General features: G+C 55.3%; 1 protein-coding gene across 4 annotated transcripts in view; it reads right to left on the bottom strand.

Moving 5' to 3' along the window:
- STEAP3 (STEAP3 metalloreductase) overlaps positions 1-13,464 on the bottom strand; it is a 97,495-nt gene extending 84,031 nt beyond the window's left edge. For 3 of the 4 annotated variants that reach the window (XM_082658223.1, XM_082658222.1, XM_082658220.1), the window contains exon 1: positions 13,344-13,464. In XM_082658223.1, the coding sequence (XP_082514349.1) occupies positions 13,344-13,443 (100 nt within the window). In that variant the 5' untranslated portion in view covers positions 13,444-13,464. Of the gene's footprint in view, positions 1-8,515; positions 8,578-13,343 lie in introns of those variants that run through there. The other variant, XM_082658221.1, reaches the window with a different exon arrangement.
- Between the last annotated feature and the right edge of the window lie 3,843 nt (positions 13,465-17,307).

Here is a 17,307-nt window from a genome sequence, read left to right as displayed (position 1 = left end):
GTGAGTCCTGGCTGTTATCCCCAGAACCTAGCTGGGGTCCTCCTGCACCCAGTGGGGATTCAATCATACAATGCGTTTCGAGTCCCTCTGGTAGCCTGGTCATACTGTTAGAACTGGGCAGACATTTCACTATTTGACGAACTTTGTAACACAGAAGACCAAGGCACAGCTGTGCTTAAACACTGCAAATAAACAGAATAACACAAATGCAGCTTAGCTTATGCAACTCTGGCAAAAGTAGGAAATCAAACCCCATACCTGAGGCACATCAGGGTGCAGCCTGGTAAGTGCATACCCAGGGAAGGAGGCTTCAGGGATGCTGGGTCGATGGCTCCAGGGCCCAATGAGCCTCTGAGCCAGGGGGTAGAGCGGTCTGCCCAGTCTCCATCAGGGAGAAGCGTCTGGGGCAGGTGAGGCCCAGCTGCGGCTTCCGGCAGATGGCCTCCGTGGCTTTTCCCAACCAAGACCCGCCTGATCTATAGTCTCGACTCTGGCCATCCCCCCTTATGCTTTTTTCTCCCGCTCAAGTCATAGATTTAATCTCTGTGCCTGGAAATTCCTTTTCCTCCAAAGGACAAAATTCACAGTGCAGCAGAAAGGCCACTCCTCTGTGAAGTCCTCACCCTACCTCCCCTTCAAGGCAGGATGAATGCCCCTCCCCTAGTTCCCTTGGCTCTCTGCAGCACAGGTAACAGGATGGAACCAGCACACGATGGCAGGTACTTTCCTTAGTACCTACTTGGACTTAGAGGTCCAAGGGGTGGATGGCGGTGGGGTCCCTAGCCCCCTTTAATCTCCGTCACCCCTCCCCATGTGCTAATGTTAGTATGAAAACGAATACCCTTGGTATGAATAATTTACATTTCCCAGTCAGGTAAAGTGAATAACACCTCCTACAAAATCGTTCCCATTTTATAGATCTGAAGCAAATAATCTAAGTAAAAAGCCGGCTACTTGCTATGCAAATAGAAGCAGCTTTCAGGGAAGTCCCCTAGTTCCCCCTTCCCTCCACATGACTGGCCCTGAAGCCACATCATGGAGAAATCCCGGGACTCCCCGGGGCTCTGAGGTTCGCCTGCCCTCCCCTACCGGGATGCAGCTGGGAGGTCACATCCCGGCACCCAACTAGTGCCTGGCAGCTGCCACATCACCGTCGATCAGGAGTCAAAGAAGAGAACTTACTGTGAGGCGGGGCCCGACTCAAACGGTGGGGAGACTCTGACTGTGGACTTGTACACTCAGGGGATCATTACTTCCATTTTACAGATGAGAAAACTGAGGTTGAGGCCCCACTGTTGGCTCTTGCTCTAGTCCCGTCCAGTCCCTGCATTCAAGCTGCCTCTGGGGCAGTGAGGCTGGGCAGCTCGTGGCCGTGGGCATGAGTTGTAGCCGGTTACCTGGTCTACATGGGGCTCTGAGGTGGTCTTGGCTTCCTTGTGGCTCTCCCTCTGCCCTGCTGAGCTGCCCAAACTCATACTTTCCAGCCTCTCGTTCTCAGGCTGTATCTGAAAATCTGGGGCTGCCCTCTTCTCCTAGATTCTAAACCAAGGCAGCGCAGGCCCTCCCTCGCTGATCTCAGGTGAATGGGTCCAGGGGGCAAGAAGGAGGTGCTACCTGAGTCCAGGTGCCCCTCACACACACACACCCTCCCCGCCGACAGCTAACTTGAGGGGAGACAGTATAGAAGATGCCAGTCTCAAATCCAGGTTTAAAAGCTGGGTCATAGCCACACACATCTTAATTGGTGCATTTCTATTTTCTCTGTGGGTATTTTGCCTTTCTGATGGACTCTTACAAACATTTTACTGTTACATTTCTTGTAAGACTGCCTGGAATCGTTATTTAGACATCATTAAAAAATCATTATAGTTTTAAAAAGAAGGCTGAGGAGCTCCTACAAAAGAGAATACGAGAAGCACGGGTGCATACACGCTCATACAAGCCTGTACACACACAGATACACGCATGTGCAAGTGTGGTTGGACAGAAAGGAGAGGTTTATCACCACACCGCTTGCAAAATAGAAGTGAATGAATAATTTTTAGGGCTTTATACAGACATTTAGATTTTTGGAACATTCTAGAGAAATCCGGTTTGATTACTTACACCAGTCGTTCTCTGATAAACCAACCCAGAAGTGGTTACCGATAAGTAAAATTTACAATTCCCAAATGGACCTGCCTTCCACAGAAATACATCATAAACACGAACCTTTTTTTTTTTTTTGTAACACACCAGAACCCGCAAAGCTCTTGTTCTCATTAACTGAAGGCACTGTGTGTGATAAATCCTTAAACCCCTTATTCTGAAAAGGTTCCTGACTTAACGTGCACGTGATAAGATCTCCCATCTTGGCAAGAACTTCACCAGACTGTGCTCTTTGGTGCCAGTTGCCAAACGGGGGCTCCCTGAGGTGCCGGGGTCCACTTAAGCAGGCCAGGGGCTCGTGGGGCTGGAGGAAGGGGCCCACACACTGCCCAGGCCACCTTGGCTCTCACCGGACTCACCCACGACAGGCTGATGTGAGGGTCTGAAGCACGGGTCCTTGACAGCCTCACTGTGATCTGGCCACCCGTTCCTGCTGGGGTCTCCCTCTGACCTGCGCGCAGCCTGACTTTGGTTTTGAAGACAGGCGGATGCTGAGAAGGCGTGGGACCTGCCACGGGCCAGGCTGCCGGCCTCCTCAACCTGCACTCCAGTCCCTGGCTGCAGGGAGTGGACGGGGTAGTGACTGCTGCTCGGTTTCAGAGTGCACTGCGGGAGAGTGGCTCTGTCTTCATACTTCCTGTTTAGGGAGGAAACCTCACTGGTGGTAATTAGTGGCTCAGAGTCAAGTCTCTTTGCTACAGGAACTGAGGCGGGACAGACAGCAGAACCCAGGATACATAAAATGAATAAACGTCATCCACTGCAGGGCGGACTGCCTCACCACAGGGCTGTGTGTGTGTGTGTGTGTGAGAGAGAGAGAGAGAGAGAGAGAGAGAGAGAGAGAGAGAGAAGGAGAAAGAGAAAGAGAAACAGAGGGACGCCTTTACTTCTCGGATACAAAGCCGAACGTAATGGCTGCAGACAATGGCAATCTACCAGTTGCTGGGTGGGTGACACATTGCAATCACTGTGGCTGTCACTGGCTTAGTGATAACTCGTTACGTTTTGTACCAGCAAAGGCTTCACAGTCGTCTTTACTTGCTAGTCTGTGCCCATGGTGCGGAGAAAGACAGACAGACAGGAGGACCCACAGAAAGACAACCCTGTTCGGAGGGCAAAGCATGGATGGGGTGGGCCTGCCCGTGCCGGTGACCCTGCTCTGCCGGCGACCCTGGAGGCCACACCAACAGCACAGAGGGAGGCTAGAGGTTTGGAGGCTTTCGTATCATTGAAGTTAATTATGCCAAGTTCAGTCTCACGACAGGTGTATTTGTTTGTTTTCAACTGGTTGGAAAACTGGCGATCTTGGGAAACTAGCTCTGAGTAAGCCTGGGCATCCGGGCCTTTGATGACCAGAATACATCACCCTGGGCTCCTGTCAGGTTTACTCTTATTACCAGCAACAGATCGGGGCCTGCACGGTTCTCCGCTGTGCCTCCTAGGACTTGTCACTTCTGCTCGAGTGCACCCGCCTGTGGGCAGGGGCATTCTGGCATCTTCTGTAGTCCAGCCTAGCCCAGCACGTGCAGACTGACTTTCCCCTGCTCAGCTCGCCCTGCCTCCTTCAGTCCCCGCTGCCCCCCACTTCTGCCAGGGCTGCTACCTCCACCTGGAGTCCTGACAGCCTCATGGCCATCCAAATGCCCCTTCCCTAAAGACCCAGCCTGGGCCCTTGGGCCTGCCAGGTACCTCCCAGCCCCCCAGAGTCCTGAAACCCTCTCCCCCGCTCTGAATACAGAGGCAGCTGTTCAGGTGGGAGATCTAGTTAGACAGACCTAGGTGTGAATTCAGGTTTGGCCGTGCACCAGCAGTGTGAGCTTGGGCAGGCTATTTTCCTCCTCTGTTCTGATGGTTAAGTGAGACAGCGAACATGAAAGCCCCAAACCCACATCTTAGCGTTGCTCTTACTTACGCATGTCCTGCGTTCCACTGTGGGCCACCGGCCACAGGCAGCCCTGGCCTCTTCTCCCTCTGCCGCCTGGTAGCATTCTGTATCTTCACTCAGCTTCCCAATTGACTACAAGCTCCCTGAGGGCTCTCCACTCCTGTGTACCTACCCAGCCCCCAGCCTCAGTGAGGCTGGTAGACGCCTGCGGGCTGGGGGCTCTCGGCAGTGCTCTAGAACAGTGAACACCAAATCGCCCAGGAGTTTCGGCAGCGGACTTCCGGGCAGCTCTGTGCGTGGGGCCGCTGCCTGATGCAGTAGTTGGGGTGGGCTCAGCACGCTCTGTTCCCATCAGAGCTACCGGGTGGTCTCCTAGCCCCTTGGAGAAGCTGCAGAGTCAGGAAACCGCACTTCCTTCTGAAAGCAAACCCGCCAGGTATGAGCAGACAGGATGTCCTGGCACACCCCCATGGCTCCAGCTGTGATGTCCTGTCCCCTGGGGTTCTCCCTGAGCTCCCCCCAGTCTTGGGATGCCCCCTCTCCCCTCGCTTGCCACACATAGCCACGCCGGATCAGAATGTTCAAGAAGAGTTGTAGCAAAAGTTACGGGAGGACAAAAGGCAGCCAAGCCAGAACTCACAAAGCAGTCAGGTCTCCAGCCTCCAGGCTTCTAATCCAGCAACACCAGGAGGGCGGGGCTTCCCCGGATGGAACGCCCTGAGCCCCATCACAACCCTTGGCCACCTGGCCCGGCACGTCTTGCTTTCTCCCCTTCCAGTTCCAGGCGCCACCTGACTTCCAGCCAGAGTGGAGCCATCTCCGCAGACCAGCCGCAAAGGGCGTGCGTGCCCTGACCTGCAGCGGCGGCTCAGGCCGCATCCAGTGCGTTACCGACCCAGGTACACGTCCGACTGGGCGCCCGGGCTCAGCACAGGCCCCTTGGATCCCAAAAGGCCCGTTTGGGTGACTCCACACGCCCTGTGTTTGGCCGTCCTGTCTTTGCGCAGACTCCCCCTGGGGGGCCCGTCTCACAGGGCCACCTGAAGCCCCCTAACATCCTCAGCTGTGAGCCCTGAGTCATTCAGCTTCAGAGAGACCTTCACCCCGACTGCAGGGCATGCTGTCCCCCTCCCAAGCCCGCCAGTCAAATCACAGGCCTACCCTTCCCACAGCCTGACGGCCACCATAGGCATCGGACGCTCCAGGAACAGGAACGGTCCTCCCGTCACAGAGCCGGCACACCGGCTCTGGGAAACCTGCTGTCTACACGTGAACCAAGAAAGCTTAGGCCCACTCCCCGTGGAAAGCTTAGGAAGCCCATTCACCAGCCCCTAGATTCCTCTCCATTTACCTGTGACTGATTTGATAGTCTTGCGGCTGCATTTTTCATAGTTTAATCTCCTAATCGGAGAGCTCCAAAAGGCTGAAAACTGTGCTGTGCCCCGACCCCACCTGGCTCTCGTTAAGCAGAAGAGGGAACAAGGAGTAAGTTACTGCCTGATTGCAGGACAATCAGGGCTCACCCGTCGCACGTTCTGCCCGGTGACTGTGGTGACCGATGAGGACAGACTGATTGGAAAGAGTAATTCTCTAGTGACAGTTTTCTGCACCTGAGGAGGAGGGAAACATTTTGCTCTGGGTTGGAGTGCCAATGCAGGGGTTTAGGATCCTGCATAAATTAGCAGCCACCGATCCCACCCTGACAGCAGGCACAGTGGTCAATACCTGCAGCTAGGCGGGAGCCGTCTCCGCTTTGGAATCCTGACTGGCATTAGCTGTGGGACCTGGGCCTCAGCTGCCCCACTTGTGTTCAGACATAAGTGGAGGGCGTGGGTTTTCGTGGGATGATAAATGGCAACCGACACTCATCCTGCCAGAAGTGGGACTCAGCCAGGTCCTGAGTGCCTGGCACCAAGTCAGTGCTCAGTAAATGCTGAAAGAATAAACGATGAGGCAGAATTTGGACAAGCATAGAGTTCGTGGTTAGGAGCACAAGTCTGGGCTCAAAAGAATGGAGTCTCGTGTTCTTGGGAAAGTTACATGGCTGGGAGAACAGCACCGTCTACTTCGTAAGAGAGTCGGAAGGTTTCAGTGTGCGCACACACATAACATGCTTGGCGTGTGGGAAGCGGGACGTTCAGTGATGGTGACAATTGCCATTTCAGGTGTGAAGGAAGAGGTGCTCACGGCACGCCAAGGATGTGAAGGGCTGACATGCAGAGGTCTGGGAAGAGCGGGGCAGGTTGGACGGGCAGGTGGGTCCAGCTGCAGCGAGCAGGCAGAAGGAAGTCAGACTTGAAAATCACCTAGAGCGCCCTGTCCCCCCAACCCTTGCCTCCCCACCTCCAAGTTCTGTAATCTCCACGGCTCCTAAATTGAGGCCTGGGCCCGAGGTCAGGTCTGCGACAGAGAAGGGGAGCATGGAGGCCACGCTCTAGTGAGCCGAGGGATTCAGAGCCGAAGAGCAATGGGCCTGGAAGGTCCCCAGCCGACTGTAACACAAACTCTGGGGGAAGGGGGAGGGATCTGATATTTACTGCACTCCTAAAACCCAGCACGTCACACAGTGCACATACACCACCCCCGGCAGGCATTATTGTTCCTGTTGTACAGGAAGATTATGTCCCAAGCCCTTAGCAAGGTTTCGTAGACGAAGCAGGTTCAGAGAACTGAGGACTTGGCCAAGGCCACATGGTAAAGAGCTGTGATTCAGACTTGGGGGTCCACCTGACTGCAAAGCCAGGTGCCCGCCCCTGCAGGCAGCCTCTCCACTGCTCAGGTGTGCGGTTGGGCTTTAGTCCTTAAATTTCCCTTTTCAACTACCTGAAGCCCTGCGCAATACTCTGAGACGTCCAGCGAGGGAAGGGCCCTGAGTTAAGGACGGGAAACTTGAAGGGGAGAGGAATTTACCTGTTCGGCATCTCTAGGCTGGAGAGGGCACACCTATGGTCCCCGTGTGAGCAGGCCCGGTCCTGGGGAGCTCAGCGGGCTTGGGGCTGGCTGTCCAACCCTCCAGTGAACAAATGGCCCGGCCTGAGCTCCCTGCGAGCTCTGAGGCCAGGGTCACCCCATGCCAACTCCAGGCCTTCCTCCCCCAGGCCTGGCTGAGGCTACCTGTCCACCATTCAAGGCCTCCTTCGGGGAAACCTTTCTACCCCAGTGATAGCCCCTGCCCCACTACGTCCATTCATCCATCAGACATTGATTAAACACCTGCTCCAAGGTGACCCCTCTGCCGGCCACTGTGGATGAGTTAGATACAGTGCCAGCCCTCCAGGCACTCCTGACTGGATGTAGGAGGGGTTCACTCTGCAGAATTGGATTCAGCCAGCTGTGGGTAGGACCTAGGCACCTGTTTTTTTTTTTTTTTTTTAAGAAACCATGCAGGTGACTGAAGGGGCACACCCAGGTGAGACTCTTTGGTCTTGTGGCTATTCTGACCCCCAGTACTGCATCCTTCAGGCTGCCACAGTCCTCTGAGAACATGGCCTGTCTCTTCTCCCACTAGCAGGCTCCTCTGGGCTCTCAAGTCAGATAAATCCTACTTTTGCAACTTGCTACCCGGGTATCCTTGCAAAATACCCATGCTCTCTGAGGCTCAGTTTCCCCGTCTTAAACGAGATAACTGGTGCCTTCCTATGCTGAGGATTAACTGGGATATTGTGTGCAAAGCAAGATGTCTGGCACAGATGAGCGCACAATAAATGTCTGCTATTAATTATATCATCACTGCACTCTGATGGACAGAAATATTTCCCTGTGGCTATTTCCAGAATCCCTACTTCTGGAGCTGGAGAGGCGGCCCTGGAAACCCGCGAGGCCTCTCCGCGGAGTCCTCTGCCGGGGCTCCAACGAGACCTGTCTGCATTTTCCCCCGTGGACCCAGCCTCCTGGCCCTCAAAGGAAATATCAGCTTGTCGTACCCTCCCCTTCACCTATCCAGAGTGAACAAAGTTCCAACCACACCTCTCTGGGCAGCCTGCCCCCGATTTCGGGGAAACGGGCAAGGGAAATGGGGTAAGTCTGCCAGGCTCCGCGGGCAGAGCACACTGGTGCGTCCAGCCGCCTCCCGATCAAGGTCGGGAGCCCCCGCCCCTGCCGCCTGCCTAGCCCGCCCACCGCTCCCCCGCTCCTCGGAGACCGCGGGCCCGAAGCTGCGGGGAACTGGGTGCCGGAGGACTTGGCGGGTCCGCGGGCTGGGGCGCGAGAGGCAGCAGCCCGGGGGCTAGCGTGGCCCCTTCAGTCTGGCCCCCGGCGCAGGCCGCGTCCGGCCTGCCCGGCCAGAGTGGCGCCTGAGGTTTGCGTCCCTGGGGAAGGAAGGCGCCCACGGAGTGGGGGACCCAGGACCCGGGTTCGCTGCCGCCGGGCACACGTGGCTCGGTCCCAGCGGCCCAGGTCTCCAGCACGCGCGCGCCGGCGCGCGACGAGGGCGCTCCGGGGCGGGCTCCGGGGCGGGGGGCGAGCGGGCGACGGGTCACTCACCTCTCAGGCCCGCCGCTCGGAGCAGCGGCGGCGGCAGAAGGTCCGCGGCGGAGGCGCTGGCGCTGCCCGGAGGCTCCTCCTCTCCCCCCGCCCCGCCTGCCCGCGGGGCCGGACCTGCGGGGGAGGTGGCCGCCCGCCAGGCCGCTGCTGCTTATCCGGCTCGGCCGCCTCCCCCGGGGCCACAATCGGAGAGCCGCAGGGTCCTCGGGCGGCAGGCACCGACGATCCTCCGCCCCTCAGCCCCTGGCCTGAGCTTCGGACACGTGTTGATCGGCGCCCCCTTCCCCGATTTAAAGGGTGCAGAACTCCCGGACCAACTCTTAACCGGGACGAGGGGGGCGTGTGGAGACCAGGGTAACTTCTGGAACCCCCTCGCTCCCTTCACCTGAGGGACATCTCAAATCCACGTCCATTGTATAACCGAGGTTGAGTGGCAGGCCAAGTTCACACAGGTGGCAAGAGGCCAGGGCACCAGAGTCAACCTGGCTTCCTTCCTTCCTTCCTTCCTGCAAGGGGAGCAGGCAGTACAGGCCCCTCCTGGACGAGGCTGCATCCCGGCCTTTGGTTCCTTGTTTCTCCTCTGTCCCTTGTCTACCCTTAGGACAGAACTCTGACCCTCCTGAAGTCCTCAGTTTCAGGTCCTGGGAGCTGGTGGAGGGCCCTTAGGAGCTTGTCTCTATGTCTAGACTTCCTGGGCTTCAAACCACCCCTCTGCCCCTGAGAAAGATGACCTCCAGCCCTGGGCACTGTCCTCCCCTCCCCCATGCTAGTGGCATCCCGCACAGCAGTGAGTCAGGTGCAAGTTAAGGATATCTTTTGGGTACCTTTCTAGAGGTGTGTGCCTTCACCTGAAGCCCTTTCTCACCTACAACCTCACATCATGTGCTGCTGACAGCTCTACCTCCCCCTTTTACAGGTGAGGACATGGGGACCCTGATGGTTGTAGGGCACCAATGTCACTCATCTTCTGGGAGGCTGACTGGGGGTTACCTGAGTCCTGTGACTCTTTCTGGATTATTCCTGTAGTACATATTCCGCCAGCCCTTGATAAAGAGCTTCAAATTACTCCAGGATAACAACCTGTTCTGGAGAGATAAGTCCTAGGGAGGGGTTATCTGATCCCTGAGACCAGAGAGGCAGGGGGCTGGGCCTCGGGAATGGCCCCACAGCTAGACCACAATGGGGGAGGGGCAGACCTGGCGGGGTGGTGGCGTGAGGGGCCTCTCCTCCATCCTCCGACCCTGTGGAGACCCACCCATGAGCATCCAATGCTTCCTCACTTCCACGGGTTTCCTCCTGCCTAAAATACCTTCCTTCCCCAGCTCGCTGCTCTGCCGGGCCCCAAGGCCCAGGTCCGCTCCCACCTCCTTCGGTGACCCTCCTGCCCCACCCTGCCCCAGGACCTCTCTGAGCTCCTGTGACAGTTCTCATAGGTCTTCATGCATTCAACACTCAGGGAACCCCACCATACCAGTGTTCCAGGTGCTGGGGACACAGATGCCCCATGCCTGGTTCTGGCCCTTGGATGGCAAGTTGCCTCTGCAGTGGGTTGTAGACTTTGGGGAGACAAGAATGAGCACCTAGCCCTCTTTGGTGCCCTTAGCATGGTGCCCCGCACATAGTAGGTACTCTTTAAGTATCTGCTCTGGCTTATGGGGGAGTCTCTGAGCACCCTTCCTGCAACTCCAAAGGGAGGCACAGGGAGATAAAGCTTGGGAAATGGAGACACTGAGAGGTCTTCCAGCATTCTCAAAGGATCTGTCCAGAATCCTTCCAAAGAGACCTGGTGGGCCTCTGAGGGGCTCCCAATGAGTTGGAGAGCGAGCTGAAGGCTGGAGTGGCAGAGAGGCACCGAGGCATGTCCTAGTAGAGCATGAACTTCTGCAAGAGAACAATCAGGGCCTTGAAAGCCACAGCGAGGGAGGGAGGTGAACACCTGCTGAGGCCAAGCACCGTTGGGCCCAAGCACGCCGTTGGGCTTTGGTGCTTTGCCTGTCTGTCTCCCTATCTCGCCTGGCATGGGGACTGGTGAGGGTGAGAGCTCAATACATGTTTCCTGGGGCCAAACTCCCGGGAGGCGGACGAGCCCTCTGCTGAGCAGGGAGGGAGAGTGGCACCGACACTGGTTGAGCACTTCCTCTGTGCCAGACTCGTGTCCTTGGCCAGGCCAAGGGCAGAGCATTTGGAGCCATCTTTCTGAGACATTTGTCAGATCATGTTACTCCTCGGCTCAAAACCTGCCCTGGCTCCCTGGTCTCTCGGAGTCAAAGCAAAGTCCTGGTAATGGCGACCAGGCCCAGTGGGACCTTGTGTCCGGTTCCCCTCTCTCTGCTCTCTCAGCCCTGCGGCGCTGGCCTTTTCCCTCCCTCCTCTGGAGCCTTGCAGAATAATATCACCTCCACGAGACCCACGCCCCAATCATCCCCATCCGTCATCTGTGTACCCTGCCCTGTTTCGTTTCTTTTCACTTAGCCTTTTTTCCTTCGAACACACTATAAAACACACCTTCTCTGTTTGCTGTTTATTAACTGTCTGCCCCCACAGAAATGTGAGCTCCCCCAGGGAAGGGAGTTTTATCTGCTTCCTTCACTTCTGTGTTCCCAGTGCGTGGATCAGAGCCTGGCATGTAGTCGGTGCTCTGTAAATAGTTGTTGAATGAATGCACTGCCATTCTCAACCTTCTGCATCTCCCAGCATCTCTGGGAAGCTTCCCCAGGGCTCCTGCCCACCTCTGGTCTCCCCCCTTGCTTGCCCCAGAGCTAGCACACTGCAGGCACACAGGAGGCGCTCAGTACACGCACTGGTGGACATCTGGACCTGGAGCCCCTGGGTGTCAGTCTCCTGAGATTGCCCTTTTTCCTGAAGACAAGGCTACTCCTTTGGCTAAGAAAATGAGAGTATTCAGGAAGAGAATCTAGATTCGTCTCCTACTTGGGCCAGAGAGAAGGACAGGAGCTCCGCTTCTTGGATTGATCCCGCACTTATAAGCTGAGACAGAGCACATCCATTTCACAAAATAAATACTCTAAATGACTACTAAATCAAGATGGTCACAAGTGCTGGATGTATTCTGATAGCCTGGCTGGGAGCCAGGCGACCTGAACCTAGCCCTGCCCAGGCCGGGCTGTGGGCCCAGGGAAGGTGCCCTGGCCTCCACTGCCCAGCCCAGGCCAGGTAAGACTCCTCCGACCAAGCGTCTGGGCCCAGGGAGCTGCTTCTTCCTGTGAAGGACGGAGAGGGGCTGCGGCTTGGAGTAGGGATTCTGAGGGAAAACGGAGGGGTTGTCTCTTCCTCCTCGAAGACCCAGTGGATGACGCCATGTCTAAGGCGCCAGAGGTGAGGCAGGGCAGCGGGCGACGGGCATGGTCTGTGAGGGGCAGGCACCGGATGGGGAGGCAGGCTGCAAAAGTGTGCTCAGGGCCTGGCATTTAAGCTTAGACTCTTGCACGTGGCAGTTTACTTCGAGGCAATATTGTAAGGCGTTATAAGGCATGGCTAACAGAGCACCGGGCACCGCCCCTGCCCCTGCACCCCAGGGCTTGGTACTCTGCTTTCGCATAAGGCTCGCCCTCCTTCTAGTTCTCTATTGAAACATGAGCTCTCTCCAGAAGAAAAGCCCTCTGAGCTCAGTGGGATGAGAAACTGCGCATCCACAAGAGATTTAACTGTGGCGGCACTGGAGTGTGGACAAGGTTTGAAAGGCAGATGCTTTCAGGGGGAGGGGTGGGCAGATAAGGGACTAGGGGAGGGGTGGGCTGCAGCAACCATTCTGCTAAGGAAGCTCTGGCACATGGTATGTACTTAATCTCTGTGTGAGACCAGGCATCTTGGCTTGTGACTGGACATCCGTGGCCAGCGGGAACTGGGTGGTGCACGTGGTGGCCTGGGAGGTTTTTACAATGGCAGAGTCTCAGACCCACCCCAGATCTGAATCAGAAATGCATTTTCACAAGACCCGCCAGAGACGGTATGCACATTAAAGTTTGAGAAATCAGGGTCTACAGCACAGATGAGAAAACGGACAACTCCCTGAACACCTGGGCCAGGGCAGATCATCAGAACCCTGTACTGGGCTGCCTTCACCCTCACTGGCTGGTTCTTTAATATCATCCCCTTTGCTTTCTCAAAGGTCCTTGTGAACCAAATAACCTGATTTCATGTGCTTCTGAATTCTTATAAATATGAAGTAAGTGACCTGTCCTGCACAATACTCAATGCCTATTATACAAAGCTCTGAGAAAAAAATATAAGACTAGTATGCCTATTCCTTTCCAATTGCTGATCTTATTTCCCTTTTTTTTTTTTTAACATCTTTATTGGGGTATAATGGCTTTACAGTGGTGCTTATTTCCCTTTTTACCATGGCGACTAGGATACTCAGACTTATATTCATGACTATATTATCCTTACTAAATGTATTTAAGTTCTGCTTTATTTTCCCCCAGCCCATGATTTTCTGTGTCTAGTTTACCATTAACTGTATTGTGAAGCTCTTCGTTATAAGGTGTTCTAAGCTGCTTTTGGAAAAAGCCAATTGTTTAAGCAAAATAAATAGGTAACATCTGTGTGCTACAGTGGCAAATTCTTTTTCCCCTGGGTGGCCATTACCCTTTCATGGCAAGAACAGGGTCATTCCTATCCTCCGCTGGATTTTTGAGAAGAGGACGGAGGGCTTGGGAGAAGGATGAGTCCATGGACTTCTGCCCAAAGTTACTGAGAAAAGAAAGCCCAAAAAGCTAGGCGACACTGGGGAGGTGGTGGTGGGGTATTGTGACACTCACCCTGTGCTCCTGCCTGCTCTCTCCCTGCCAGTCAGTTCCCAGCTCACCTGATTGGGGGTGCGAGGTGCTGTCCTCCATGTCAGGCGACTTTTCCCAGCCCGGGGCAGGGGCCCTGCTCACCAGGGGCCCCAGTGGCAGGCTCTCCATGTGCTGCTTCTTCTGCTGCTAGGTCCCCTATTGGGTGGCCAGCGCTCACTCGGCATGGCGTGGGGGGTGGGGCGTGGGGAGAGTCAGCTGAGGCGGCTCAAGGGCAGGAGGGTCAGAGCCCGGCCCAGCCCAGATGGGCGTCACTGACCTCAGGGTTATCTGCAAACACACTGTGGTCAGCAGCCCAGATAGGCCCTCCCTCCAGCCCTGGGGATGTTTTCAACCGCTTCCTGGATCTTGGCTCCCAAGGGGAGGAGGGAAGTGGCATTTTTGAAGACCCACCTTGAGCCAAAGACTGTGCTACGTTTAAATCACCTGCTTTAAGCCCCATCCAGACGTTGTGAGGTGAATGGAATCAGCCTCATTTTCAGATGAGGAAAGCATCCTGCAGTGAGGAAATGGTAGAGCTGGGACTTGAACCAGGTCTGCCTGACCACCGGGCAGGCTACCTCTGCCTCACGAGGTGGACGGCTCCTGTGGGCAGTGGCCAGCACACCTTGCGCCAAGGACCGGGGCCAGCTCAGTGTAGGGGGAGAGCAGGGGCCGTCCATGCAGCGTGACCAAAGGGGAGACGAACCTGGGTCACTCCCAAACGCTTGCAGCCCTGTCCCACCTAGGTGAGAGCCTATGAGCCACACCTCCCCGGCCTCTCAGAGGCGACGGCTCCACCAATGTGTCTACCTGAGATCTGCACAGCCTGGAAGCAGGTCTGTGGAATGTGAGGTAGGATTTCAAGAGTCTGGTTCTTTCCAGTGTACTGCCTGACTTCATTGACATGCACAAGCGAGCCATCATCTCAGAGTCATGTGTAGATGTTTGCTGGTCCCTGGCAGCATGTGAGAAGCCAGGTCCCTGCAGGACAAATAAGGGAGATAGTGGGCCAAATCTGGTACATGTGCCAAGGGCCACGGCCACAGTCAGCCAGGTACCGGGGCCTCCAGGGAGGAGAGGGACCAGGCCTTGGTCTTTGGAGGAATCTGCAGGGCAGAGCAGCACATTGACTTGGGTCCCAATGTGGTCTCTCCACTGAACCTTGGTTTCCTCAGCTGCAAGATGAGAGTATATACCTCCTCAGGTGGTTGTGAGAAAGAGGTGATAAACTGCCGGGAAAGTGCCTGGCGCTTAGCAGTTGCTCAATAAATGTAGTCAGCCATTAAGGAAGAGTGAGAAGGGCAGACGGCTGGAAGAGCCATTTCCGTAAGAACTGCACCTATTGTCAGGCCCCTCTCTTGCCCCTTCGAAAAGTCTTCCTTCTGTGTCCTGATCTAAACTCCCCCTGCCTCTGAGAAGCCCTCAGGGAACTGCCTCTCCTCTGACCCCATGTCAAGGACCCCCAGGGGGGCAATGAATACCAGCTACGTCTGCCCCGTCCCGTGGTCAGCGGGCACTGTGGGCCCCCTAGTCAGCCTCCGGGCCGACTGTAGAATCTTCTTCCTGGGTCTTCTGCCCCTGTCAGCTCGAGGTGTCTGAAAACATAGTGTCTGAAAGTTCCCCCACTGCCTTGAGAGTCCTGTGAACAGGTCCTGCCCTGTGCATGATCTGGGGGTCTCTGAAAAGTGCTGCAGCAGATGGGGCTGGGGACGAAGGGGACAGATGAAGAGAGGCCTGGTTTGCCTATGGGTGAAAATCGAGGCTTTATCCTGCTGGCCCCGGGGGGCCAGGAGGATTTGAAGAGGCATGAGTGTGTGTGATAATAATAGCTAACAGTTTTTGAGGCATCCTGTATACCAGGCACTGTTCTAAGCATGTTAACTGTATTAACTCATTTAATCCTCGTATGGTCAGGCCATTCAAGATGGCTGTTCTCTTGTTCTCTGTATGTCCCCTCCTCAACCAGGCCTGCTCCACTTACATGACTAACTAATCGTTTTAATTATGGGGCTTAATTAGTCCCTGGTAACTGATAAGCCCACCTGACTTCAATTCCCCTATAAATGGTGGCCTCCTTCTCCCCTGAGTAGCAAAGACTGCTGTCATGTCCCTTCTACCATCTGCCACATGTGGTGGGGTGTCACTCCAGGACCCTTTGTGTAAGATCCCCCTGTCCAATAAACTCTCTTATTTAATTAATTTGTTTTTTTGGCTGCATCGGGTCTTAGTTGCAGCACGTGGGGTCTTCGTTGAGGCGTGCGGTTTCTCTCATTGCGGCATAGGCTCTTCCTTGTGGCGTGTAAGCTTCTCTTTAGCTGTGGCGTGTGGGTTTCCTCTCTCTAGTTGTGGCACGTGGGCTCCAGGGCGCATGGGCTCTGTAGTTGAGGCGCTCGAGCTCAGTAGTTATGGCACGCGGTCTTAGTTGCCCCGCGGCATGTGGGATCTTAGTTCCCCGACCAGGGATCGAACCCACGTCCCCTTCATTGGAAGGCGGATTCTTTACCACTGGACCACCACGGAAGTCCCTGTCTAATAAACTATTGATATCTCTGTTGCTGTCTCTGGGCTCTTTCTTTGGTCTCGAGGCTGGGCAGCTGCAAGGCTTGTAGGCCTGTGGGGTGCAGCCCAACAGGCTTCATGGTACATTTTCCCCATTTTCAAATGAGGAAACAGGTATGGGGAGGTTAAGTCACCTGCTGAATGGGAAACAGATAGTGGTAGAGCTGGGATTGAAACGCCGTGGATGTGTTTTGTGCCCACCCCCTACCACTACCTTCCTGTTGTCCGGAAGCTGTTCATTTCCAAAGCTCCTCTCTCTCTGGCAGCCGTGGGGCTGGATCATAAAAGGCACATGAGAGGCTCGGAGGGGCTGTGTTTTGAAGTCTACTTAGAGGACACAGTAAGTCTAGTGAATCTTGTGTGTTGGGAGGCCTAAGGGCTGCACATTCAATCAGAGTTCAGAGCAACTGCCCAAGTAGGCCTCTGCCTGGGGGTATAAAGGGGGTTCAGAAGGGTCATTTTGCCGAGGTCAAATCTCTTGCCTTCAGGGGTCCAGGAAGGGAAGTGACTGCAGGACCCGTGGTCCACCTCCTGACTTTGATACCTGGTGAGAACAAGGCTTTTGAAGTGACAAGGATCTAGGTTTGATTCCTGAGCCTCAGTTTTCTCATCTGTAAAATGGAGACGATGACAGCAGGGGAGTAAACCAAGCGCAGATGGTACAGTTAGGCTTGAACACAGGTTAATTCCCCACCACCCCTCACCTATACTCCTGGGTTCCTTATTCTCCTCTGCCTCAATCAATCCCCTGGATTCCAGTGCCTGAGGGGATGGAAGGCGGATGCTAGGACGCAGGCTACACTCTGTCCCTTGGCCCCGGCCCAGTCCTGGCCGGAAGGCCTGAATTGGGTGGCTGCAAGGCCCAGTCTTCCCTCAGCTCTCCCTTCACAATCTTTCCCGAAGTTCCAGGAGCCCTCATCCTCCAAGGGTGGGAAGCAGGGAGGGACCCGTCTTTCCCCTTTCTGCTCCAGGCTCAGCTGGCTACTCTGCCTCTGGAACTGCTCTCTGAAGCCTGGAGCCTCCTGGGCATGTTCTCCAGCTCTGCTGGAGTTGTTGAACCCAAGTTCATGGGCCCGACACACAGTGAGGCCAAGCAAATCAAAACGTCGGAGTTTGGAGCAGAGAGAGGTTTATTGCAGGGCCGAGCAAAGAGACCGGGGACTCATGCTCAGAAGACCTGAACTCCCTGATTGTTTTCAGGGAATAGTTTTTATAGGCAACACTGGGGGGAGGGCTGCAGGGTGCGTGACTTTCTTCTGATTGATTGGCGGTGAGGTAGCAGGGTGGTGTTCCAGAATCTTGCGCTGAGCATGGAGTCACCATCCTCCACATGGAAGGGGTGAGGGCTTAGTTCCTGTAAAACACTCAAAGATGTGTATCAGGTCGTTATCCCTTGAGGAGGAACTAGGACTCTGCTTTATCACTGCACTGTTG

This window comes from Grampus griseus (genome assembly GCF_964374135.1).
Source record: "Grampus griseus genome assembly, chromosome: 7".
Taxonomy (NCBI): Eukaryota; Metazoa; Chordata; class Mammalia; order Artiodactyla; family Delphinidae; genus Grampus; species Grampus griseus.
This window is presented reverse-complemented; position numbering and strand designations above follow the sequence as displayed.